The 23,574-nt window shown below is 44.3% G+C and overlaps 1 protein-coding gene across 3 annotated transcripts in view; it reads left to right on the plus strand.

The window, feature by feature from the left end:
• Window positions 1-2,027: 2,027 nt before the first annotated feature.
• The window catches only part of SCG3 (secretogranin III), a 62,233-nt gene continuing 40,686 nt past the window's right edge, over window positions 2,028-23,574 (plus strand). Inside the window, exons 1-7 of one of the 3 annotated variants that reach the window (XM_077263748.1) lie at window positions 2,561-2,855; window positions 3,050-3,452; window positions 3,869-3,921; window positions 4,839-4,878; window positions 4,969-5,160; window positions 7,012-7,154; window positions 12,253-12,414. In XM_077263748.1, coding sequence (XP_077119863.1) covers window positions 3,365-3,452; window positions 3,869-3,921; window positions 4,839-4,878; window positions 4,969-5,160; window positions 7,012-7,154; window positions 12,253-12,414 — 678 coding nt within the window. In that variant the 5' untranslated portion in view covers window positions 2,561-2,855; window positions 3,050-3,364. Of the gene's footprint in view, window positions 2,158-2,507; window positions 3,453-3,868; window positions 3,922-4,838; window positions 4,879-4,968; window positions 5,161-7,011; window positions 7,155-12,252; window positions 12,415-23,574 lie in introns of those variants that run through there. The other 2 variants (XM_077263749.1, XM_077263747.1) reach the window with 2 other exon arrangements.

Genomic DNA, 23,574 nt, shown 5'->3' on the forward strand with positions numbered 1-23,574 from the left:
CTGCCAGAGGTAAGAACAGCTAATCAGTGGGATCAGACCCCCAATGATTTTATATGAATGAACTAGCCTAAATAAAGCTCATCAATGGGAAAGTACCCGAAAAACCTTTTATGTACAAAAAATAAAACATTCTATTTTCTCCTCAGCAGCCATGTAATCCATGGTCAATACAAATACCACTGATGCATATCAAATATCAGAAGGGAAATACCCTGTAAGGGACATATGATATAACAGGGAAAACTCCAGTAATCCATGGTCCCAGCGAAACTGGTGGCTGCTCGGTCTTGTTCTCAATTGCAAGACCGTAATCTGTGATCTTAACATGTCCCGTATCAGTGACCAGGATGTTTTCAGGCTTTAGGTCTCTATATGAAAAATTAAAATAACCTGAGTATAAAGTAAGTGTTCTTCTCATATCTGTGGTGAAATTATGCCATACTTTCCTTATCTGAGATGACCCTTTTGCTATATGCCCTACCTGTATCACTGTAGGGATTACTGTATGACTTGTGATGGCCGCTCATCTGCAGCTTCCTTACAGTGATACCAGATAGGATGACTCGATCTGAGTTACAAGGCATCAGTCTGCAGGTCACCAGGGTGGGGGGACGGAGTGCAGCTAAGCTTTAAGACCTAATGCACATGACCGTATTTTTGGTCCGAGTGCAATCTGACAAGACATCGTATAACACTCGGACCTATGTTATCCTATGGGACCGTGTACATGTCAAAATCTCTTAGATGAGAGAATATAAGTATAATGCACAGCCCATAGTCACCTATAAAGTATAATACAAAGCCCATAGTCACTTATAAAGTATAATGCACCTGATAGTCATTCATAAAGTTTAAGGCACAGCCCATAGTCATTCATGTACTATAATACAAAACCCATAGTCATCCATAAAGTATAATGCACAGCCCATAGTAATCCATAAAGTATAATGCACAGCCCATAGTCATCCATACAGTATAATGCACAGCCCATAGTCATCCATGAAGTATGATGCACAGCCCATAGTCATCCATACAGTATAATGCACAGTCCATAGTCATCCATACAGTATAATGCACAGCCGATAGTCATCCATGAAGTATGATGCACAGGCGATGGTTAACCATTAAGTTTAATGCACAGCCCATAGTTCTCCATGTAGTAATATGGCCACTGATTTTAAAAAATACGTAAATAAGTCATCACCTACCCTCGCTTCTCTGTCATGCGGCATCCTCTTCTGAAGCCGGCAGGGCGCATGATGTCACTGTTATGCACCCCCGGTCATGTGCACGCTGACGTCAGCTTCTGGCCTCTGATTGGCTGGCAGAGTGTATTGCTCTGGGACTGTGCAGTGCAATACACTTCAGCTGGACGTGTGTCTAAGGATGCACGTCCAGTTGAAGTTTCTGCTGCTGTTGGTGTGGCCCTGACACAGGAGTTTTGGAGTCAGCAGAGCACTGGTGATTTTTATCCACCATGCATCAGCACTTGGAACACTGCTCTGTAACTTTATGTGGTCTCCTCTTCATGGCTGAATTGCTGTGATTCTTATCCGCATCCACTTTTCAATAATATCACACACATATGATTGTGGAATAATTAGGAGTGAAGAACTTTCACAAACTGTTACAATGTTGACCTCCTACAGGACCAGACTTGAATTATTATCCATTCATTCACATATGTATGTAAATACCGACTGCATAACTACAAGCTGGATTTCATACACCTGTAGCCATGGAACTGAATGAATACCCTGAATTCAATGATTTATAGGTGCGTCTCGATACTTTTGTCCAAATAGTGTATATATGAGTATTTATATATATTAGATTACCATAGACCTCTCTTTTTTCAAACCTTTAGATATGATTAATAAAGTGTTTATCATACATAGGGTTAATAATGTCAGTCTAATGCTACACATCAGTTCATCACTGTATTTCATCTAAGAGCGGAGTGGGAATGGTGGACATTAGGACCCAGCGCTTTCATCAGCAGCATAGCTGAGCTCAACATGCCATCCAGACACTGGTGGACTAAGCGTGCACATATACGGTATTATGGAGATCTCCCCTCCTTTTTCGCTGGCACCAGGGATTTTATGTGACAGTCACTGGAGGAGGCTATGACCATGACACATGCAGCCTTACAAGGTGGGTTTTATCTCATCACATTTTGCAGTCAGTGACACACTCACTCATTCAAGCTTTTTTTGCAGATGTTTAGGAATACAGGGACCACTGACATAGTGACATGCTGACATGCATCTGTACATGGGTTACATGGTGACTCCCTCCTACAGATGGCTGTGATCTCACCCATACTATAGTGATAGAATACACCTGATGCAGAATGAGGGGATAGCACTTATGTTATCAAACATCAGCCACAACCACTCATATGTTTAAAGGGAACACACAAGTCCGCCATGTACGAGGGTGTGTCTTCAATAACCAATCACAGATCTCTGGGCTCCAATCAGAAGGGATGTTACATCGCAGGCAGTAGTAAAGGGTGCAATGTCCCGCATAGCAGCATTGGTGGTGCCAGACTGCTGTCATTCAGGTGACGCACACTGGAGCCCTGATTCCTGATCTACAAGCTGCAGGGATATAGCAGAGCACATCCCATTCATAGCAGGATACGATCTGCTGATGAACAATAGAAGACAGCTACAGCACATCTAGGATCTCTGCTCAGCAGCGGTGGCAAGCTCCCTTGTATAGTCCCAGGACTGGTTCAGCACCACAGAGGTGGGCAGCTCTGATCTGGGCAGTATAGGCTAGATTCAGCACCATAGCTGTGGACAGCTTTTATATGGGAAGAACTGTCTAGATTCAGCACCATAGCTGTGGACAGCTTTTATATGGGAAGAACTGTCTAGATTCAGCACCACAGCTGTGGACAGCTTTTATATGGGAAGAACTGTCTAGATTCAGCACCACAGCTGTGGACAGCTTTTATATGGGAAGAACTGTCTAGATTCAGCACCATAGCTGTGGACAGCTTTTATACGGGAAGAACTGTCTAGATTCAGCACCATAGCTGTGGACAGCTTGTCATCTGGACACTAATATCAAATATTGGTTCAAGAACACAAGGTTGGAGGGCAGTGCCATCCAGATTCAGCACCACGCTAGTGGACAGCTCTGGTGCCTCTAGCTACAACAGTTTCAGCACTTCTGCCTAGGACAGCGCTAGCATCTTCACCTCTACCTTGAAGAACCTGTCCTTCTCCTCTCTCCCATCTCTGATATCCTCAGTTATAAACCAGTGCACTGGTTATTGGCACAAGGATAAGTCGGCGACCGAATCCAAGTATACAGCAGGTCTGGACAAGGATATTCGTATTGGTGGGAAATGGCTCTTAAGCCTGTCCTTTCCTTCTGTGCCCTTATCGGAGTGATATGTTATGTTCATGGATTTCCGAAACCAGAAAGTAGCCAAGGTAAATCTACTTCTTAAATATGCAATTATTGCTATCATTTAGCATCGCTTACATGGTGTTTATGGGCCAGATGTTCGATAGCAGCTATAAACCAGATCTTGTGTGCTAGAAATGTCTATTGCCCTCTAGAAAGATGTAAGACAGAATGTATATGGGGAGAATGCAGCTGACATGTTCTCTGTAATCCAACGATTAAAGTAATCCAACTAAATCCATGTTCACGAATCCACTCTTAAAGGAATAAAGCACCTTTATTGAAGAAAGCAGTCTCAGAAACATGCAATTGCGTATTTAGTGTTATTCTTCTATAGCTTATGTTCAGTAATTATTCCTGAATTTATGCATATTAAATTTACATACATGAACTTGGGGATGAGCTAATTGTAATATTTCTGCCTTTTTAATATCCCTTCTAGACAAGGCTGTGCATAACAGAGAATTAAGTGTAGAGAGACCACTGGAAGAACAGGCAAGTTTCCAGACTTTTACATGGTTTACTTCATTATGTGCAGAGAATTTATACAACACATTTCCAATCAGATGAGTTGTGTTTAGTGGGTTGCCGATAATTATTTAATAATATGATATAATGTACGTGTTAGGCTTCTTTCACACTTCAGTTGTTTGGCGTCAGTCTGCTCCGACATAGTGACGGATCGACGGATCCGTCACAATTGTTGAGAAAACGGTTCCAACGGATCCGTTTTTTTGACGGATCCGTTACTTGGGGGTTGTCTGGGAAAAGTATCTACTTTTTGGAGCATGCGCAATTGAAAAAGCGGATTGGGGCGACGGATCCGCCGAAATGACGGTCGCGACGGATCCGTCGCCCATAGGCGGCCATTCTATGGAATGATGGACGCGACGGATCCGCCGCAAACCGTCATTTCGGCGTTGACAAAAAACATTTCAATGTCCGTCTATGTCTAGACAACGTCCGCCAAATTTCGACGGATCCGTCACATGACGGATGGAACGGACAACCATCCGTCACAATCCGTCGCCAATGCAAGTCTATGGGAAAATAACGGTTCCGCCAAAAAAAAATGACGGATCCGTTATTTGAGGAAACTGGCGGTTTTAAACTGACGCCAAACAGCTGAAGTGTGAAAGAGGCCTTAGTCAGATTACCCTAATTATGATACAACCTAGATCGAATCTAAAGCAGATGTGTCGTGCTACAGATTCACAGACCTGACTACTATTGCCCTTCTGTGGGGTACAGCAATATTCTTGCAAACAAATACTTGTATTTAGAAGCATAAATATTTTGGTTAGGGGGGATTTAGTACAATTTGTTAGTGCGTCAGCTCCATGCAGCTGTATTGTGGAGGATGGAACAATGAACTCTGGAGACTGCTAATGTTTTTCATTATTTCTCCTTAGATTGCTGAAGCAGATACAGTAAGCAGAGGAGAAAGTAAAGGTAAGATCTAGTAACCACAGGCATCCGTTGCTACTAACAGTGAGAAGCAACAGTGAAAGCTACAGTTTTTCCTGTTTTTCCATCTTGTAGATAAACTACAAAATGATTCTCTTGTGGATGACTTAAGCTTCTTGATGTCAGTAGCGGAGAAAGAAAAAAACGTCAAAAGAAGTGGTTGGACGAAGAGCAAGACCTCCACGGATGAGGCAGACTCGACAAAAAGCTTAAAGCCAGTGGAGTATTTTGATTCCACTAAAAGTGGATTGGATGATAAATATGAAGGTATTTTATAATCATCACAGCCAAGTTGTATTATAAATAAGTGCTAAAATACTCGTCCAAACTTTTTATATATTGCATGAATTTGGTTCAATTTCTCAAAAACCAAATATCGCAAAATAAAAGTGGAACCCTTGACAGGCTGCAGATCACAATCGCAACTGGGTGGCCACACATACATATACATCTCAGGACAGAGCATCACAACATCATGTTTTGTTTTTGTTGTTTTTTTCATTAATAGATGGTAATCTTGCTCAACACTGTAGTTCATGATTAATCCATCTACTGCATTAGTGGAAGCAGGTATCATGTACATGAGAAAGCCAGCAAAAGCGATCATCTCCTAGGACACAGGTGGGATGACCACATTAGTGCAGTCTGTGACTCAGAGTTGTATTGATTTTATGACTAAAATGGTCGGAGGTTAATGATTAATCCCCTTTGCCTCTGCTCTGATACTTCAGTTACTGGAAATAGCCATGTGTTTAGAGGACTCCAGTGATAAATGAAATCACTCAGTGGCGCTGAAATGGTTTATTGCACTAAACAATTGGAAAATGATCAAGCTCTTTTTTTAATAATATTGTTATTATGTAGCAATAATAAAAATGAAACTACCATATCAAACAACAAAAAGAAAAAAAGTCACCACCGTACTCAAAGAATTAATACAGTGGCAGCACACATAAGAGAGATGATCACTTTTGGGTGGGTTTCCTCTTAAGGATTCATTGATGTAAATGACATATACTTTATAACCTATAAATACTAAATTCAGAGATATTAGGTCTATAAGTTAAACCCCCCAAATAGTATTCAATTTATTTAAAATGTAATTTATCCATCAGTACTATTAATCACACTGCATCAATCTACACAACGCCATTGACATAAATCACATAATTAATTATTGAGCAGCTAATTATATTACTTGAAGATACAACGAAGCATGTAAGCTGTAACAAATAGTAAAGTGCTATTGCTTGTACAAAATCTAAATCGCGTATTAATATCTAGAATACTTACATTATAGACATATATTACATAACGCATCCTGTAATGACAATGCTTATCATATAAGGCCCCGATTCATCGTTGTATTTGTTCCTGTTTTTTTTGTCAGTTTTGCCCTTTTTTTTTTGTTGTTCGATCCCAATTCATTATTCTATTTTTACATTTTTAAGTCTATTTTATATATGCTCATCTGTTTGTTTTTCCTGCTTTGTGGGCAGAGTTTATCAATTACAGATGTTTTCACCTTATTCAATAGCAACTTTTTAAAAAGTCACCAAATTTGGCACAGCTTTACTCCAGTCCGCTTTTGTTGCTAGTGTTTTGGTGCATTTTTACATCATGTTGCAAAACGTGTGACTTTTCGAACCAAAAAGTCTCAAAAACAGTTAAAGGTTGAAAAAATTATAATTTTTGACTTGTCAAAAGAGAATTTAGCAACAAGAAATAGAACTAATAACAAAAAAACAAAAAAGGACAGTGACTTAAAAAAAAACAGCAAATGATGAATCGGGACCAAAGTTTCATTGATACGTACTTTTAAAGTAAGATGAATTTTAGATGGAAGGATTGAATAAGCTAATGCGACTTCTTTTAGTGTAAATCATACTGTAGATTTACCATATTTCTTTTTATGTCTACCCCAGTAACCAATTTAATAGCACATAGATTTTTCCCTATTTAGGTTACTATTTTATGAATGGAAATGAATGCCTGATTGAGTCAATGGGGGCTCTAGGTTTAAGCACTAAGCCTTAATGAGGAGACTTTAAGTGCAGTTCTCCAGAAATGACATAATTAGATGGCTGAAAGTAGGTCAGAAATGATTTATTCTTTTAGATGATCCTGATGGGCTTCACCAATTAGATGGAACTCCCCTCACCGCAGAAGACATTGTGCAGAAGATTGCTATGAGAATATATGAAGAGAATGACAGAGGAGTATTTGACAAGATTGTTTCCAAGCTCCTAAACCTTGGTCTGGTAGGTGAAGACCTTTTATACCTACAGATTATCAGTTAACCAGTTATTCCCTGCAGGAAATATTGGAACATTTCCTTGTAATTTTCTCAGAGGTCACCCAGAAGGCAAATTAATTTTAGCTTGCTCATAGATGTTTGGCACGGAGGCAGTAACCCATTTTGGCCTTGTGCTTGATGATGTAAAGTTTTCATGCAGCTGCTCAGCCACTAAAACCCATTACATGAAGCTCCCGACACAAATGTTTTGTTCGGACATTATAGAGAACCTATCACCAGTTTTTCCCAATAAAAAGTACAGCAGGCACCCTTAAGACCTGTTTTACAGCATTCTAGTATGCAGTATGTATGTCTCCAATTCCCTATTCAAGACACAAAACAGACCTTTTATTATACTCACCTATGGCTCGACCCAGACCGATGGGCGTCTCTGGACTTGATCCAGCACCTCCTCTCTTCCTTCAATGGTCGTCCTCCTCCTCTGCTTCATGTGGATGATGCATCCTACATCATCTACTCAGTGTCCTCCATCGTGCTCCTGCACAGGCCTTCTGCCCTGCTAAGGGCAGAGCAAAGCACTGTAATGAGCATACGCCGGCTTCACCTATTGGTTATCGGCGCTCTTTGCCCTTTCCCGGCACATGCGCATTACAGTACTTAGCTCTGAACTCGGCACGGCAGACAAAAGTGAGCCTGCGCAGGAGCACGATGGGGGACACTGTATGAATGATGTAGGACACGTCATCCACATGAAGCAGGGACAGAGGACGGTGATTGTAAGAAAAGAGGAGTTGCCGGATCAAGACCAGAGACAACCATCGGACCGGACCTGTGAGTATAATAAAAGGTCCTTTTTGCGCAATGCAGAGGGGAATAGGGATATATATATATATATATATATATATATATATATATATATATATATATATATATATACACACACTACAGCATGCTGGAATGCTGTAACAGGGGTCTTAGAGGGTGCTGGCCCTACTTTATGTTGGGAAAGCCTAGTGACAGGTTCCCTTTAATGCGAGAAGTCTGTAATTCCCTGAGACCCCTGTCTGTCACTTTGGTGGTTCTCAGTGCTTCCACCTTTTAATAATACCACTCACAGGAGATGGTGGAATATATTGGAGGGAAGAAATTTCACAATCTGACGTGTTACAATGATGACATTGTATTAGAGTATCACTCTCAAATTCAGTGAGCTCTTTAGAACGAGCTATTGTTTCACAATTGTCTTCAAAGGCAGAAAGCATGGCGATGGGCTTGATTTTATATTCCTGTGGAGACTGAATGGAGAACCCGAATTCAAGGACTAAGAGGTGCTTCCCAGTACTTGTAGTGTACTTAGGTATTAGAAAGTGATCCCATATGCATAGGACATATGACTGATAGCTAGGCTTCACCCACTGGGACCCCAGTGATGCTGAGAATGTTGAAGAAGAAAATCATCTCATTGATTCCTTCATTTACTCAGCAATGCGATAGCAAACTGGAAATTATTGTTAGATTTGTCCTTAGCAAAAAGGAATAAAGAATATTTTGTTATAAATATATAAATAAAAAAGCTGTATAAGTATTTAAAAGTCAGGGAAATTGATGTTAATAATGCATCACTTCCAAAATAGTACAAATCCAGCTTAAACTACAGACTAAAGATATAATAAGTAGCAGAAACCCCATTCCGAGGCAGCTTGAACACGTCTCAGAGAGCTCTGCAGACAATAAATTAAGAAATTAGACGCCAGCAGGCTTAATAAATCAATTCCACCAGCACAAGAGAGATGATAAAGCCAATGTTTCTCCCAATATGCAGGACATGACCTGGATGACTAATGCTCAGGAAGGGGAAACATTGGCAGCCGCTATATTGATGACGTCCGCCATCTTCTTTCTGATCTTACCTGCAATTTCACCAAATCATGTTTGCAATAAAACTGATATATATAACACATAGCATTTCATGGAAGCATCAAGGAAACATTATACAGTCTCCTCAGTGCTTCTATACCTTCATGCTGTAATCTTATGCTTCTGTACAGAGGGAAACCGCTGTATTGATTTAATACAATGTCAAAGTTGATACCTCTGAGAAAAATGTTCCTCCACAGGATTTATTTCACTTCTTAAAGGAAGTCAGTCAGCAAGTTTTTGCTATATAATCTGACAGCATCATCATGTAAGGACTGAGACCCTGATTCCAGTGATGTATCACTTATTTTATTGGGTGCAGCAGTTATGATAGAATCACAGTTTTTTCTGCGGCAGATCTGGCAGAGCTCTGAATGCGGAGCTCTGTGTAACCCCGCCCACACCCCTGATTAACCCCTCTGTGTACATTGTAGATTGGCAGAGAGCTATTAATCAGTGGTGAAGGCAGAGTTGGACCAGGAGGTCTGAGACACCTAGTCCTCCAGTGATAATCTCCTGGACATGCAATCTATTTGACATCTGAACACGTACAGTATTCATTCTTGGTGTTTCCCTTCTTTGTCTTTTTTAGATACATGCTGGTATTATATTACTTGTAAATACATTTATCCTGTTTCATTATAGTGGATTATCATTATAGAGTCAATTATTGCATGTATGTCCATACTTTACGTGCTATATGGTTGGTTAGGGTGGGCCATAACTCCAGTATGGGTTGAGTGGTCAGTACTGTTTTTTTGCATATCTTTTTCTTTCTTTTCAATCAGTGTTGGGGGCGCAGTTACAGCCGTCGCTCTCTATACACAGAGCGGTGACTGAACCCCCACCGGCACCGCCTCTATGAATGAACACCGGGCTTTAAGTACGGGTGCTGGCAGGTGTAGACTGCTATTAACCTGAATATTAACCCCATATCTGCAGGTTAATAGCGTTTCTTCATGTGTCATATTCCCTTTAAGCTGAAGTGGCTATCATACACATATAAAAAGCTGTATAATTCCTAAATCAGCACCACATTCTCTATTAAAGCCACCCTACATGGATATAGAATAATGTCTTTACGGCTATGTCACATGAATCATCATTTGAACAGTGAAGCTAGTGTTAGCACTAGGACTCTGTGACCTTAGGGTAGATGCGCTCTGGGAATACCCATATGGTACAGCCTGGAAGGAGTCAAATCCCAATAAAATCCTCTACGGTGCAATGTCAAAAGGTGACCTGTAACTACTGTTTCCCATAAAGGGTTAGCAACTGTCCATATATATGGCATTAATGCAGTCCAACGTCCTGTACTCTATGGTGCCATATACTCCAGCCGTACACGGTGTGCAGTTGTGTGTGTCTGTATACTTCAGCAACCTGCATCTGTACATTTGCTTTATTGTTCAGTTTTGTTCCTTATACTGTATGTATGTGTGTGAAGATATACATGTGTGTGTATTTAAATATCTGTATGTGTGTATATATTATATATATATCCTCTGCCTCAGCCCACAAATTTAAAGGGTAGGTAATATCCTGCTCTGATTAAAAACAGCTTTGAACTGATGGGAGTCAGTCACTACCCCTCAGTGCATATGATAGACAGATAAATATTTACTTAAAAGGAACCTGTCAGCAGGATTGTGCACAGTAACCTACAGACAGTGTCAGGTTGGCGCCGTTATACTGATTACAATGATACCTTGGTTGATGAAATCCGTCTTGTGAGTGTTGTTTAATCCTTATTTTCAGTTAATGATCTGCTCGTGCTCCGGGGCGGCCTGTGGGGGGCTGTGGCCGGGGCTGTGGGAGGGGCTTTATGTCTTTGTCTGCTTACATATTCATCCTTATGGGATTAAATGACAGGTCGCTGATCCTTTAGTGACCTGCCTCCTATCTTGTACACTGGGCTTGCGCAGTTCATATTTTGGTCTTTGTTTAACTGCGGCAAAATGGCACTGGTTCTTGCAGATTGATGCTACTGCGCCAGCACCGTTTTGTTGGAGGAGAAAAAAATTGGCTGTAGGAAAAGCACACCGGTGGCGGTGTTTGTGCAGCAGCATCTATCTGCAAGCGATAGATGCTACTGCGCATGCACCGCCGTCTGCGCCATTTTGCTGTAGCTCAAATTTTTTTCCAAAGACTACAATATGAACTGCGCAAGTGCAGTGCTTAGAATAGGGGCAGGTCAATGTAGGGTCAGCGGCCTGTCACTTAAGCCCATAAGGATGAATGTGTAAGCAGAACACCACATAAACCCGGCCGCCCCTGAGCACGAGCATATCATTAACTGTAAACTACAAATAAAGATTAAACAACAACCACAAGACGGATTTCATCAACCAAGGTATCATTGTAATCAGTGTAACAGCGCCGGCCTGAGACTGTCTGTAGGTTACTGTGCACAATCCTGCTGACAGGTTCCCTTTAAGCAAACCAAAGAATACAGCAGCACTGCTATATAGCATATACTTATAAAATGAAGGTACATAGCGCACAAATTGGCCATTTCGTATGTGCCCATCAGCAACAACAAGGCGTACCTTTGTTTGAAGGGCCTCTAACCATTTCTATCAGACATACTTCTCCTGGGCCAAAAGCCTACAAATTGAAATGGCAGGTGGGATCCAATGTTAAAAAAAAAAAAAACTTTGACTGATGGGAGGAGTGCTCAGCCAACAATGGAGGCATTCACTACTCCTAAATGAGTGCCTCCTAGAAACAAAAAACTGACCAGCATCTCCTAATGGAATGAAGCATGTGGGAACAGGTGCAAGCTGTCACAATTGTTTGCATATATCTTAGTGCTTACAGAGTGCTGCTACATTCTGTTAGGAGATGCTGGTCAGTAAATATATATACTCTATAGAGAGACGCTGCATATTCTACTATTGGACAGTAACTGCCACAGTGCAGTGTAATAGTGCTGCAATTCTGTGTAGTACTGTGACAAGTTGTTGGTTAGTGTGTGGTAACACCATATGGTAGTCCCGGTATATTATACTTTTAACCATTGTGTTCTCTATTACATTGCACTAGCACAAATGGAGGTTTTTTTATACTAAATTGATTGGCCCATTTGGCTTCATCTGAAGTTGTCAACTCTTCTGTTTAAACTGATTGCCCAGTATGATGTAATGAACTAGGTATAGAGTCATGAGCGCTGTCTTCTCTTCCAGATTACAGAAAGTCAGGCATACACATTAGAAGATGAAGTGGCAGTTGTGTTACAGCAGATAATTGCTAATGAGGCCAACAATCCTGAAAAGGAGTCAGAAGGCCATGATTATCCTGCGGTCAGAGCGGACAGCCAAGCGGATGAGAAGCAGGAGGGAAGCATGGTATTTTTTTTTTTTCATATTCCTTTTCAGAATAACAAATGTGAAATACAGGAGTCTTTAGCCTGAAGAAATTATTATCTAATTATCTCACAGTTGTAATCAATGGGATATATTTAATGTAATGGTATGTGATAGTGGGCAGAAATTCAATTGTATGAATGAAACAAAATAGCCTGCACATGGTAGCCGATAAGGTTAAGGCCACATTCACACATTGAGTATTGGGTCAGTATTTTACATCAGTATTTGTAAGCCAAAACCAGGAGCAGAGAAATCAGATGAAAAGTGTAATAGAAACATGTGCACCACTTCTGTATTTATCACCCACTCCTGATTTTAGTGATGTAAAATACTGACCAAACACTAAACATGTGAACATGGCCTTAGGCTGTGTATGTGGAACAGACATGGTACGTGAAATGAAAATAATCATCCAAAAGCAAAATCTATGCCTGTATGTGTAATGTAATATGCCATAGATCATGCACCATGTGGTGTGCAGACTAGTGATGAGCAAACGTGCTCGGATAACATCTTATCCGAGCATGCTCGAGTGTCATCCAAGCATCTGGCAGCGCTCGTATATTATGTTCGAGTTCCTGCCGCTGCATGACTTGCGGCTGCTAGACAGCCTGAACACATGTGGGGATTCCCTAACAAACAGGCAATCCTCGCATGTGTTGAGACTGTCTAATAGGCTGCAAACCATGCAGCGGACAGGGACTCGAACATAATATATGAGCACTCCCAGACACTCGGATAACACCCAAGCATGCTCAGATACGACGTTGCCCGAGCACATTCGCTTATCACAAGTGCGGATGTTACCACTTTGCAATGGCACTGACAAAAATAAAAGAAAATGTTCGTGAATGCAGCGTGCACTAAATTAAGCTTTCTGGTAGTGTGATGTAATGTGGTGCACTCCAAATAGTCCAGAAAACAGGGAGGCCAGAGGGCTAATAACCTTTACTTGTTGCATGAATACACAGGTACATTCAGACAAACAATGATTGAACAGAGATTCAATTCCTATGCAGCAGTCAGAGTTACTTTCCAGTATAATAATGCAGATACTGTATATAAATGGTGCATGAAGAGACTTCCGAGCTTCAACTCCTGCTTATATGCACAGTCCTGATCACACACCTGTCTGAAGCGGAGGCTGTGGTTTCTTATATACAGGAGCTATGGCTGCTCCTTTATCTGCTCCTTTAGCTTCCCTGGGATGATCACTCTCATGCAGGAAATGTCTCCTATTCATAATAATTAGTGATGAGTGAGTAGACTCGTTGCTCGGGTTTTCCCTAGCATGCTCGGGTGGTCTCTGAGTATTTATGACTGCTCGGAGATTTAGTTTTCCTTGCCACAGCTGGATGATTTACAGCTATATCTGAAGCGTGGTGCGCTTATCCAAGAAGGAATCAATATGTAGTAGCTATTGGATATATTAAAAATTAACCTTTATTGGTATGTTTAAAAATACTAATTTACTTAGAAAAAATGAAATTAAAATAAAGGGGGGAAGGGGAACCCTAGTGTATTCAGTGCCCTATTACCAACACAGAATGGGGAACAAGAACAAAACAAACAATTACAAACTTTGGTAAAAACTGACAGTGCTGATTATAACCAAGCTGGATACTCGGATACCACCCAACCCGAGCAACGAGTACACTCGCTCATCACTAATTATATCAACTCATTTGCTTTGACTAATAAGAAAAATCAGAGAAAAATAGCATTTGCACAATAATAAGTGGTGTATATGTTCTAACAGCCTTGTAGGCTTCTACTTGGATCCAACAGAAAGGAATAGGATCTGTTAGGAATCTCGGTTGTGAGTTACATCACTTTAGACAAAAATAAAGAATAGTCATGGGATTAATATATTACTAGATGGCAGCCCGATTCTAAAGAATCGGGAGTCTAGAATCCATATATACTTTATTTATTCAAATGTAAGAATAATACAATTAATAAATAATAGTAAGAAAGAACAAAAAATGGCTGCACTCACCAGCTCTTGACAATTCTTGACAGTACGGCACATTTCTGATTGGTCGCTCGCGGCAGGCGGCAACCAATCAGAAAAGTGCCGCGCACCACGAAGGCATATATCTTTGTCCACCCTGAGCGGGTGTAGGACGCTGGTGACGTCACTTATCTCCGGACATTATCTCCGGACAAAGCCACGGAAGTTGGCACAAATTGCCGGAAGTAGTATTCTAGGCAATTATATATTAGATTTTAATGTTATCAGTGTTTAACCCCTTCACCCCCAAGGGTGGTTTGCACGTTAATGACCGGGCCAATTTTTACAATTCTGACCACTGTCCCTTTATGAGGTTATAACTCTGGAACGCTTCAACGGATCTTGGCGATTCTGACATTGTTTTCTCGTGACATATTGTACTTCATGATAGTGGTAAAATTTCTTTGATATTACCTGCGTTTATTTGCAGAAAAAATGGAAATTTGGCGAAAATTTTGAAAATTTTGCAATTTTCCAACTTTGAATTTTTATGCCCTTAAATCACAGAGATATGTCATGCAAAATACTTAATAAGTAACATTTCCCACATGTCTACTTTACATCAGCACAATTTTGGAACCAACATTTTTTTTTGTTAGGGAGTTATAAGGGTTAAAAGTTGACCAGCAATTTCTCATTTTTACAACACCATTTTTTTTTAGGGACCACATCTCATTTGAAGTCATTTTGAGGGGTCTATATGATAGAAAATACCCATGTGTGACACCATTCTAAAAACTGCACCCCTCAAGGTGCTCAAAACCATATTCAAGAAGTTTATTAACCCTTCTGGTGCTTCACAGGAATTTTTGGAATGTTTAAATAAAAATGAACATTTAACTTTTTTTCACAAAAAATTTACTTCAGCTCCAATTTGTTTTATTTTACCAAGGGTAACAGGAGAAAATGGACCCCAAAATTTGTTGTACAATTTGTCCTGAGTACGCCGATACCCCATATGTGGGGGTAAACCACTGTTTGGGCGCATGACAGAGCTCGGAAGCGAAGGAGCGCCATTTGACTTTTCAATGCAAAATTGACTGGAATTGAGATGGGACGCCATGTTGCGTTTGGGGAGCCCCTGATGTGCCTAAACATTGAAACCCCCCACAAGTGATACCATTTTGGAAAGTAGACCCCATAAGGAACTTATCTAGAGGTGTGGTGAGCACTTTGACCCACCAAGTACTTCACAGAAGTTTATAATGCAGAACCGTAAAAATAAAAAATCATATTTTTCACAAAAATTATTTTTCGCCCCCAATTTTTTATTTTCCCAAGGGTAAGAGAAGAAATTGGACCCCAAAAGTTGTTGTACAATTTGTCCTGAGTACGCTGATACCCCATATGTGGCGATAAACCACTGTTTGGGCGCATGGGAGAGCTCGGAAGGGAAGTAGCACCGTTTGACTTTTCAATGCAAAATTGACTGGAATTGAGATGGGACGCCATGTTGCGTTTGGGGAGCCCCTGATGTGCCTAAACATTGAAACCCCCCACAAGTGACACCATTTTGGAAAGTAGACCCCCTAAGGAACTTATCTAGAGGTGTGGTGAGCACTTTGACCCACCAAGTACTTCACAGAAGTTTATAATGCAGAACCGTAAAAATAAAAAATCATATTTTTTCACAAAAATTATTTTTCGCCCCCAATTTTTTATTTTCCCAAGGATAAGAGAAGAAATTGGACCCCAACATTTGTTGCACAATTTGTCCTGAGTACGCTGATACCCCATATGTGGCGATAAACCACTGTTTGGGCGCATGGGAGAGCTCGGAAGGGAAGTAGCACCGTTTGACTTTTCAATGCAAAATTGACAGGAATTGAGATGGGACGCCATGTTGCGTTTGGAGAGCCACTGATGTGCCTAAACATTGAAACCCCCCACAAGTGACACCATTTTGGAAAGTAGACCCCCTAAGGAACTTATCTAGATGTGTTTTGAGCGCTTTGACCCACCAAGGGCTTCACAGAAGTTAATAATGCAGAGCCGTAAAAATAAAACAAAAATTTTTTCCCACAAAAATTATTTTTTTAGCCCCCAGTTTTGTATTTTCCCGAGGGTAGCAGGAGAAATTGGACCCCAAAATCTGTTGTCCAAGTTGTCCTGAATGCGATGATATACCATATGTGGGGAGAACCACTGTTTGGGCGCATGGGAGGGCTTGGAAAGGAAGGAGCGCCATTTGGAATGCAGACTTAGATGGAATGGTCTGCAGGCGTCACATTGCGTTTGCAGAGCCCCTAATGTACCTAAACAGTAGAAACCCCCCACAAGTGACACCATGTTGGAAAGTAGACCCCCTAAGGAACTTATCTAGATGTGTGATGAGCGCTTTGACCCACCAAGGGCTTCACAGAAGTTTATAATGCAGAGCCGTAAAAATAAAACAAAAATTTTTTCCCACAAAAATTATTTTTCAGCCCCCAGTTTTGTATTTTCCCGAGGGTAACAGGAGAAATTGGACCCCAAAAGTTGTTGTCCAATTTGTCCTGAGTGCGCTGATACCCCATATGTGGGGGGAAACCACCGTTTGGACGCATGGAAGGGCTCGGAAGTGAAGGAGCGCCATTTGGAATGCAGACTTAGATGGAATGGTCTGCAGGCGTCACATTGCGTTTGCAGAGCCCCTAATGTACCTAAACAGTAGAAACCCCCCACAAGTGACACCATGTTGGAAAGTAGACCCCCTAAGGAACTTATCTAGATGTGTGGTGAGCGCTTTGACCCACCAAGGGCTTCACAGAAGTTTATAATGCAGAGCCGTAAAAATAAAACAAAAATTTTTTCCCACAAAAATTATTTTTCAGCCCCCAGTTTTGTATTTTTCCGAGGGTAACAAGAGAAATTGGACCCCAAAAGTTGTTGTCCAATTTGTCCTGAGTGCGCTGATACCCCATATGTGGGGGGAAACCACCGTTTGGACGCATGGAAGGGCTCGGAATTGAAGGAGCGCCATTTGGAATGCAGACTTAGATGGAATGGTCTGCAGGCGTCACATTGCGTTTGCAGAGCCCCTAATGTACTTAAACAGTAGAAATCCCCCACAAGTGACACCATGTTGGAAAGTAGACCCCCTAAGGAACTTATCTAGATGTGTGGTGAGCGCTTTGACCCACCAAGGGCTTCACAGAAGTTTATAATGCAGAGCCGTAAAAATAAAACAAAAATTTTTTCCCACAAAAATTATTTTTCAGCCCCCAGTTTTGTATTTTCCCGAGGGTAACAGGAGAAATTGGACCCTAAAAGTTGTTGTCCAATTTGTCCTGAGTGCGCTGATACCCCATATGTGGGGGGAACCACCGTTTGGATGCATGGGAGGGCTCGGAAGGGAAGGAGCGCCATTTGGAATGCAGACTTAGATGGAATGGTCTGCAGGCGTCACATTGCGTTTGCAGAGCCCCTAATGTACCTAAACAGTAGAAGCCCCGCACAAGTGACCCCATTTTGGAAACTAGACCCCCCAAGGAACTTATCTAGATGTGTTGTAAGAACTTTGAACCCCCAAGTGTTTCACTACAGTTTATAACGCAGAGCCGTGAAAATAAAAAATCCTTTTTTTTCCCACAAAAATTATTTTTTAGCCCCCAGTTTTGTATTTTCCTAGGGGTAACAGGAGAAATTGGACCCCAAAGGTTGTTGTTCTATTTGTCCTGAGTACGCTGATACCCCATATGTTGGGGTAAACCCCTGTTTGGGCACACGGGAGAGCTCGGAAGGGAAGGAGCACTGTTTTACTTTTTCAACGCAGAATTGGCTGGAATTGAGATCGGACGCCATGTCGCGTTTGGAGAGCCCCTGATGTGCCGAAACAGTGGAAACCCCCCAATTATAACTGAAACCCTAATCCAAACACACCCCTAACCCTAATCCCAACAGTAACCCTAACCACACCTCTAACCCTGACACACCCCTAACCCTAATCCCAACCCTATTCCCAACCGTAAATGTAATCTAAACCCTAACCGTAACTTTAGCCCCAACCCTAACCCAAACTTTAGCCCCAACCCTAACTGTAGCCTTAACCCTAGCCCCAACCCTAGCGCTAACCCTAGCCCTAACCCTAGCCCTAATGGGAAAATGGAAATAAATACATTTTTTTTATTTTTCCCTAACTAAGGGGGTGATGAAGGGGGGTTTGATTTACTTTTATAGCGGGTTTTTTAGCGGATTTTTATGATTGGCAGCCGTCACACACTGAAAGACGCTTTTTATTGCAAAAAATATTTTTTGCGTTACCACATTTTGAGAGCTATAAATTTTCCATATTTTGGTCCACAGAGTCATGTGAGGTCTTGTTTTTTGCGGGACGAGTTGACGTTTTTATTGGTAACATTTTTGGGCACGTCACATTTTTTGATCGCTTTTTATTCCGATTTTTGTGAGGCAGAATGACCAAAAACCAGCTATTCATGAATTTCTTTTGGGGGAGGCGTTTATACCGTTCCGCGTTTGGTAAAATTGATAAAGCAGTTTTATTCTTCGGGTCAGTACGATTACAGCGATATCTCATTTATATTATTTTTTTATGTTTTGGCGCTTTTATACGATAAAAACTATTTTATGGAAAAAATAATTATTTTTGCATCGCTTTATTCTCAGAACTATAACTTTTTTATTTTTCTGCTGATGATGCTGTATGGTGGCTCGTTATTTGCGGGACAAGATGACGCTTTCAGCGGTACCATGGTTATTTATATCTGTCTTTTTGATCGCGTGTTATTCCACTTTTTGTTCGGCGGTATGATAATAAAGCGTTGTTTTTTGCCTCGTTTTTTTTTTTTTTTCTTACGGTGTTTACTGAAGGGGTTAACGAGTGGGCCAGTTTTATAGGTCGGGTCGTTACGGACGCGGCGATACTAAATATGTGTACTTTTATTGTTTTGTTTTTTTTATATTTAGGTAAAGAAATGTATTTATGGGAATAATATTTTTTTTTTTTTTAATTATTTTGGAATATTTTTTTTTATTTTTTTTTACACATTTGGAAATTTTTTTTTTTACTTTTTTACTTTGCCCCAGGGGGGGACAATACAGATCGGTGATCTGTCAGTTTGCATAGCACTCTGACAGATCACCGATCTGATTGAAGTGCAGGCTGCTTCACAGTGCCTGCTCTGAGCAGGCTTCTGTGAAGCCACCTCCCTCCCTGCAGGACCCGGATCCGCGGCCATCTTGGATCCGGGTCTGGAGCAGGCAGGGAGGGAGGTAAGACCCTCGCAGCAACGCGATCACATCGCGTTGCTGCGGGGGGCTCAGGGAAGCCCGCAGGGAGCCCTCTCCCTGCGCGATGCTTCCCTGCATCGCCGGCACATCGCGATCATGTTTGATCGCGGTGTGCCGGGGGTTAATGTGCCGGGGGCGGTCCGTGACCGCTCCTGGCACATAGTGCCGGATGTCAGCTGCGATATGCAGCTGACACCCGGCCGCGATCGGCCGCGCTCCCCCCGTGAGCGCGGCCGATCGGCTATGACGTACTATCCCGTCAAGGGTCAGATAGGCCCAGGTCACCTCGACGGGATAGTACGTCAAAGGTCACAGAGGGGTTACCTTTGAACGTTTATATTGTATTGTCCTGTCACCAGCCATGTGTACGATTATCGGCCGAAAGCCTCTCTGGAACCAATAATCACCCCATGTAAAGGTATCTTTATAAGTTAAAGATTCAGAATACTATGACTTTTATCATATCCTGAACAGTCAAGTTTTTTATGAACCGTTAAGGTTTTCTGGTTGAAGTAAAAAAAACTCTGAGTGTTTACAGTTTGAAACCATAAAATGTTGAAAAATTATGTCATTCTTGAGTATATCACTCAATGGTGCTCATAAACGTGTCAAATTTGATCTATAATATACTTTAATATACGTTACTTTAATCTTTAATATACTTAAGAACAGGGCCCCAGACATCACACAGGGGGTCTGAAACACCGCACAGTGGTCCAAAATATCGCTGTGCTCTGCCTGGGGCTCCATATGCTGCCTGGGGCCCCTGTGCTCTGCCTGGGGCCCCATATGCTGCCTGGGGCCCCTGTGCTCTGCCTGGGGCCCCATGTTCTGCCTGGGGCCCCTGTGCTCTGCCTGGGGCCACTGTGCTCTGCCTGGGGCCCCATATGCTGCCTGGGGCCCCTGTGCTCTGCCTGGGGCCCCATATGCTGCCTGGGGCCCCTGTGCTCTGCCTGGGGCCCCAAATGCTGCCTGGGGCCCCTGTGCTCTGCCTGGGGCCCCATAGGCTGCCTGGGGCCCCTGTGCTCTACCTGGGACCACTGTGCGGACATTAGCTCCGGACAATAGCTCCGGACAAAGCCACGGAAATTGGCACAAATTGCAGGAAGTAGTATTCTAGGCAATTATATATTAGATGGGCATTTCCTGAAGGAAATACATGGTGCTTGAACAGCGCTACCAGCTTTACAGCAGCACTTTTCACACACGGGACTGGGGGGCGCGCTTACTTTTGCACCCGGGGCCGGGGGCGCGCTTACTTTTGCACCCGGAGGCGCACTTACTTTTGCAACCGGGGGCGCACTTACTTTTGCACCCGGGGGCGCACTTACTTTTGCACCCGGGGGCGCACTTACTTTTGCACCCGGGGGCGCACTTACTTTTGCACCCGGGGGCGCACTTACTTTTGCACCCGGGGGCGCACTTACTTTTGCACCCGGGGGGCGCACTTACTTTTGGGGCCGCACTTACTTTTGGTGGGCGGGGCTCCTCGGCCTCCGATTTGGTTGGTGGGGCCCCTCGTCCTCCGATTTGGTGGGTGGGGACCCTCGGCCTCCGATTTGGTGGGCGGGGACCCTCGGCCTCCGATTTGGTGGGCGGGGACCCTCGACCTCCGATTTGGTGGGCGGGGACCCTCAGCCTCTGCTTTGGTGGGTGGGGCCCCTCGGCCTCCGATTTGGTGGGCGGGGTCCCTCTGCCTCCGATTTAGTGGGCGGGGACCCTCAGCCTCCGCTTTGGTTGGCGGGGCCCCACGGCCTCCGATTTGGTGGGCGGGGTCCCTCTGCCTCCGCTTTGGTGGGCGGGGCCGCTCGGCCTTCGATTTGGTGGGCGGGGCTCCTCGGCCTCCGATTTGGTTGGTGGGGCCCCTCGGCCTCCGATTTGGTGGGCGGGGCCCCTTATCCTCCGATTTGGTGGGCGGGGACCCTCGGCCTCCGATTTGGTGGGCGGGGACCCTCGGCCTCCGATTTGGTGGGCGGAGCCCCTCGGCCTCCGATTTGGTGGGTGGGGCCCCTTGGCCTCCGATTTGGTGGGCGGGGCCCCTCGGCCTCCGATTTGGTGGACGGGGACCCTCGGCCTCCGATTTGGTGGGCGGGGACCCTCGGCCTCCGCTTTGGTGGGTGGGGCCGGGCCCCTCGGCCTCCGCTTTGGTGGGCGGGGCCGCTCGGCCTTCGATTTGGTTGGCGGGGCCCCTCGGCCTCCGATTTGGTGGTCGGGGACCCTCGGCCTCCGATTTGGTGGTCGGGGACCCTCGGCCTCCGCTTTGGTGGGCGGGGCCCCTCGGCCTCCGATTTGGTGGGCGGGGACCCTCGGCCTCCGATTTGGTGGGTGGGGCCCCTCGGCCTCCGATGTGGTGGTCGGGGCCCCTCGGCCTCCGCTTTGGTGGGCGGGGCCGGGCCCCTCGGCCTCCGCTTTGGTGGGCGGGGCCGCTCGGCCTTCGATTTGGTGGGCGGGGCTCCTCGGCCTCCGATTTGGTTGGCGGGGCCCCTCGGCCTCCGATTTGGTGTGTGCTCTGCCTGGGGCCACTGTGCTCTGCCTGGGGCCCCATATGCTGCCTGGGGCCCCTGTGCTCTGCCTGGGGCCCCATATGCTGCCTGGGGCCCCTGTGCTCTGCCTGGGGCCACTGTGCTCTGCCTGGGTGTAGGACACTGGTGACGTCACTTATCTCCGGACATTAGCTCCGGACATTAGCTCCGGACATTAGCTCCGGACAATAGCTCCGGACAAAGCCACGGAAGTTGGCACAAATTGCAGGAAGTAGTATTCTAGGCAATTATATATTAGATTGTAATAGGAAACAAACCACTTTAGTAAAATTGTTAATTCATGTATAAATACCATAGGCCACTCCGGGTGTTCTACTGGTCCTAAAGTGGCACTGGAAACTCATCAGCTGAAGTCCCTGGACTTAATTTGAAACTTTATTCATGCATTAACTACTTACAAATGCACAGTTGGCATATCCATCCAACCAGCCTGGGGTTGGCACCAAGTATGTAGCAAGTGCCGTCCTAGGCTGTGTCCACCAGTCTCAAAGAGAATGAATGGAATGAAGGTGTACATGATCAACCTCGGCTCTATTTAGACAGGCCCATTCTTAGGATTAGTGGGGATCCCAGCTGTCAGACCCACAGAAATCAATCTAATATATAATTGCCTAGAATACTACTTCCTGCAATTTGTGCCAACTTCCGTGGCTTTGTCCGGAGCTATTGTCCGGAGCTATTGTCCGGAGCTATTGTCCGGAGCTAATGTCCGTAGCTAATGTCCGTAGCTAATGTCCGGAGCTAATGTCCGGAGATAAGTGACGTCACCAGTGTCCTACACCCAGGCAGAGCACAGGGGCCCCAGGCAGAACATGGGGCCCCAGGCAGAGCACAGGGGCCCCAGGCAGAGCACAGGGGCCCCAGGCAGCATATGGGGCCCCAGGCAGAGCACAGGGGCCCCAGGCAGCATATGGGGCCCCAGGCAGAGCACAGTGGCCCCAGGCAGAGCACACACCAAATCGGAGGCCGAGGAGCCCCGCCCACCAAATCGAAGGCCGAGCGGCCCCGCCCACGAAAGCGGAGGCCGAGGGTCCCCGCCCACCAAATCGGAGGCCGAGGGTCCCCGCCCACCAAATCGGAGGCCGAGGGTCCCCGCCCACCAAATTGGAGGCCGAGGGTCCCCGCCCACCAAATTAGAGGCCGAGGGTCCCCGCCCACCAAATTGGAGGCCGAGGGTCCCCGCCCACCAAATTGGAGGCCGAGGGTCCCCGCCCACCAAATCGGAGGCCGAGGGTCCCCGCCCACCAAATCGGAGGCCGAGGGTCCCCGCCCACCAAATCGGAGGCCGAGGGTCCCCGCCCACCAAATCGGAGGCCGAGGGTCCCCGCCCACCAAATCGGAGGCCGAGGGTCC

This window comes from Ranitomeya variabilis, chromosome 5, assembly GCF_051348905.1.
Source record: "Ranitomeya variabilis isolate aRanVar5 chromosome 5, aRanVar5.hap1, whole genome shotgun sequence".
Taxonomy (NCBI): domain Eukaryota; kingdom Metazoa; phylum Chordata; class Amphibia; order Anura; family Dendrobatidae; genus Ranitomeya; species Ranitomeya variabilis.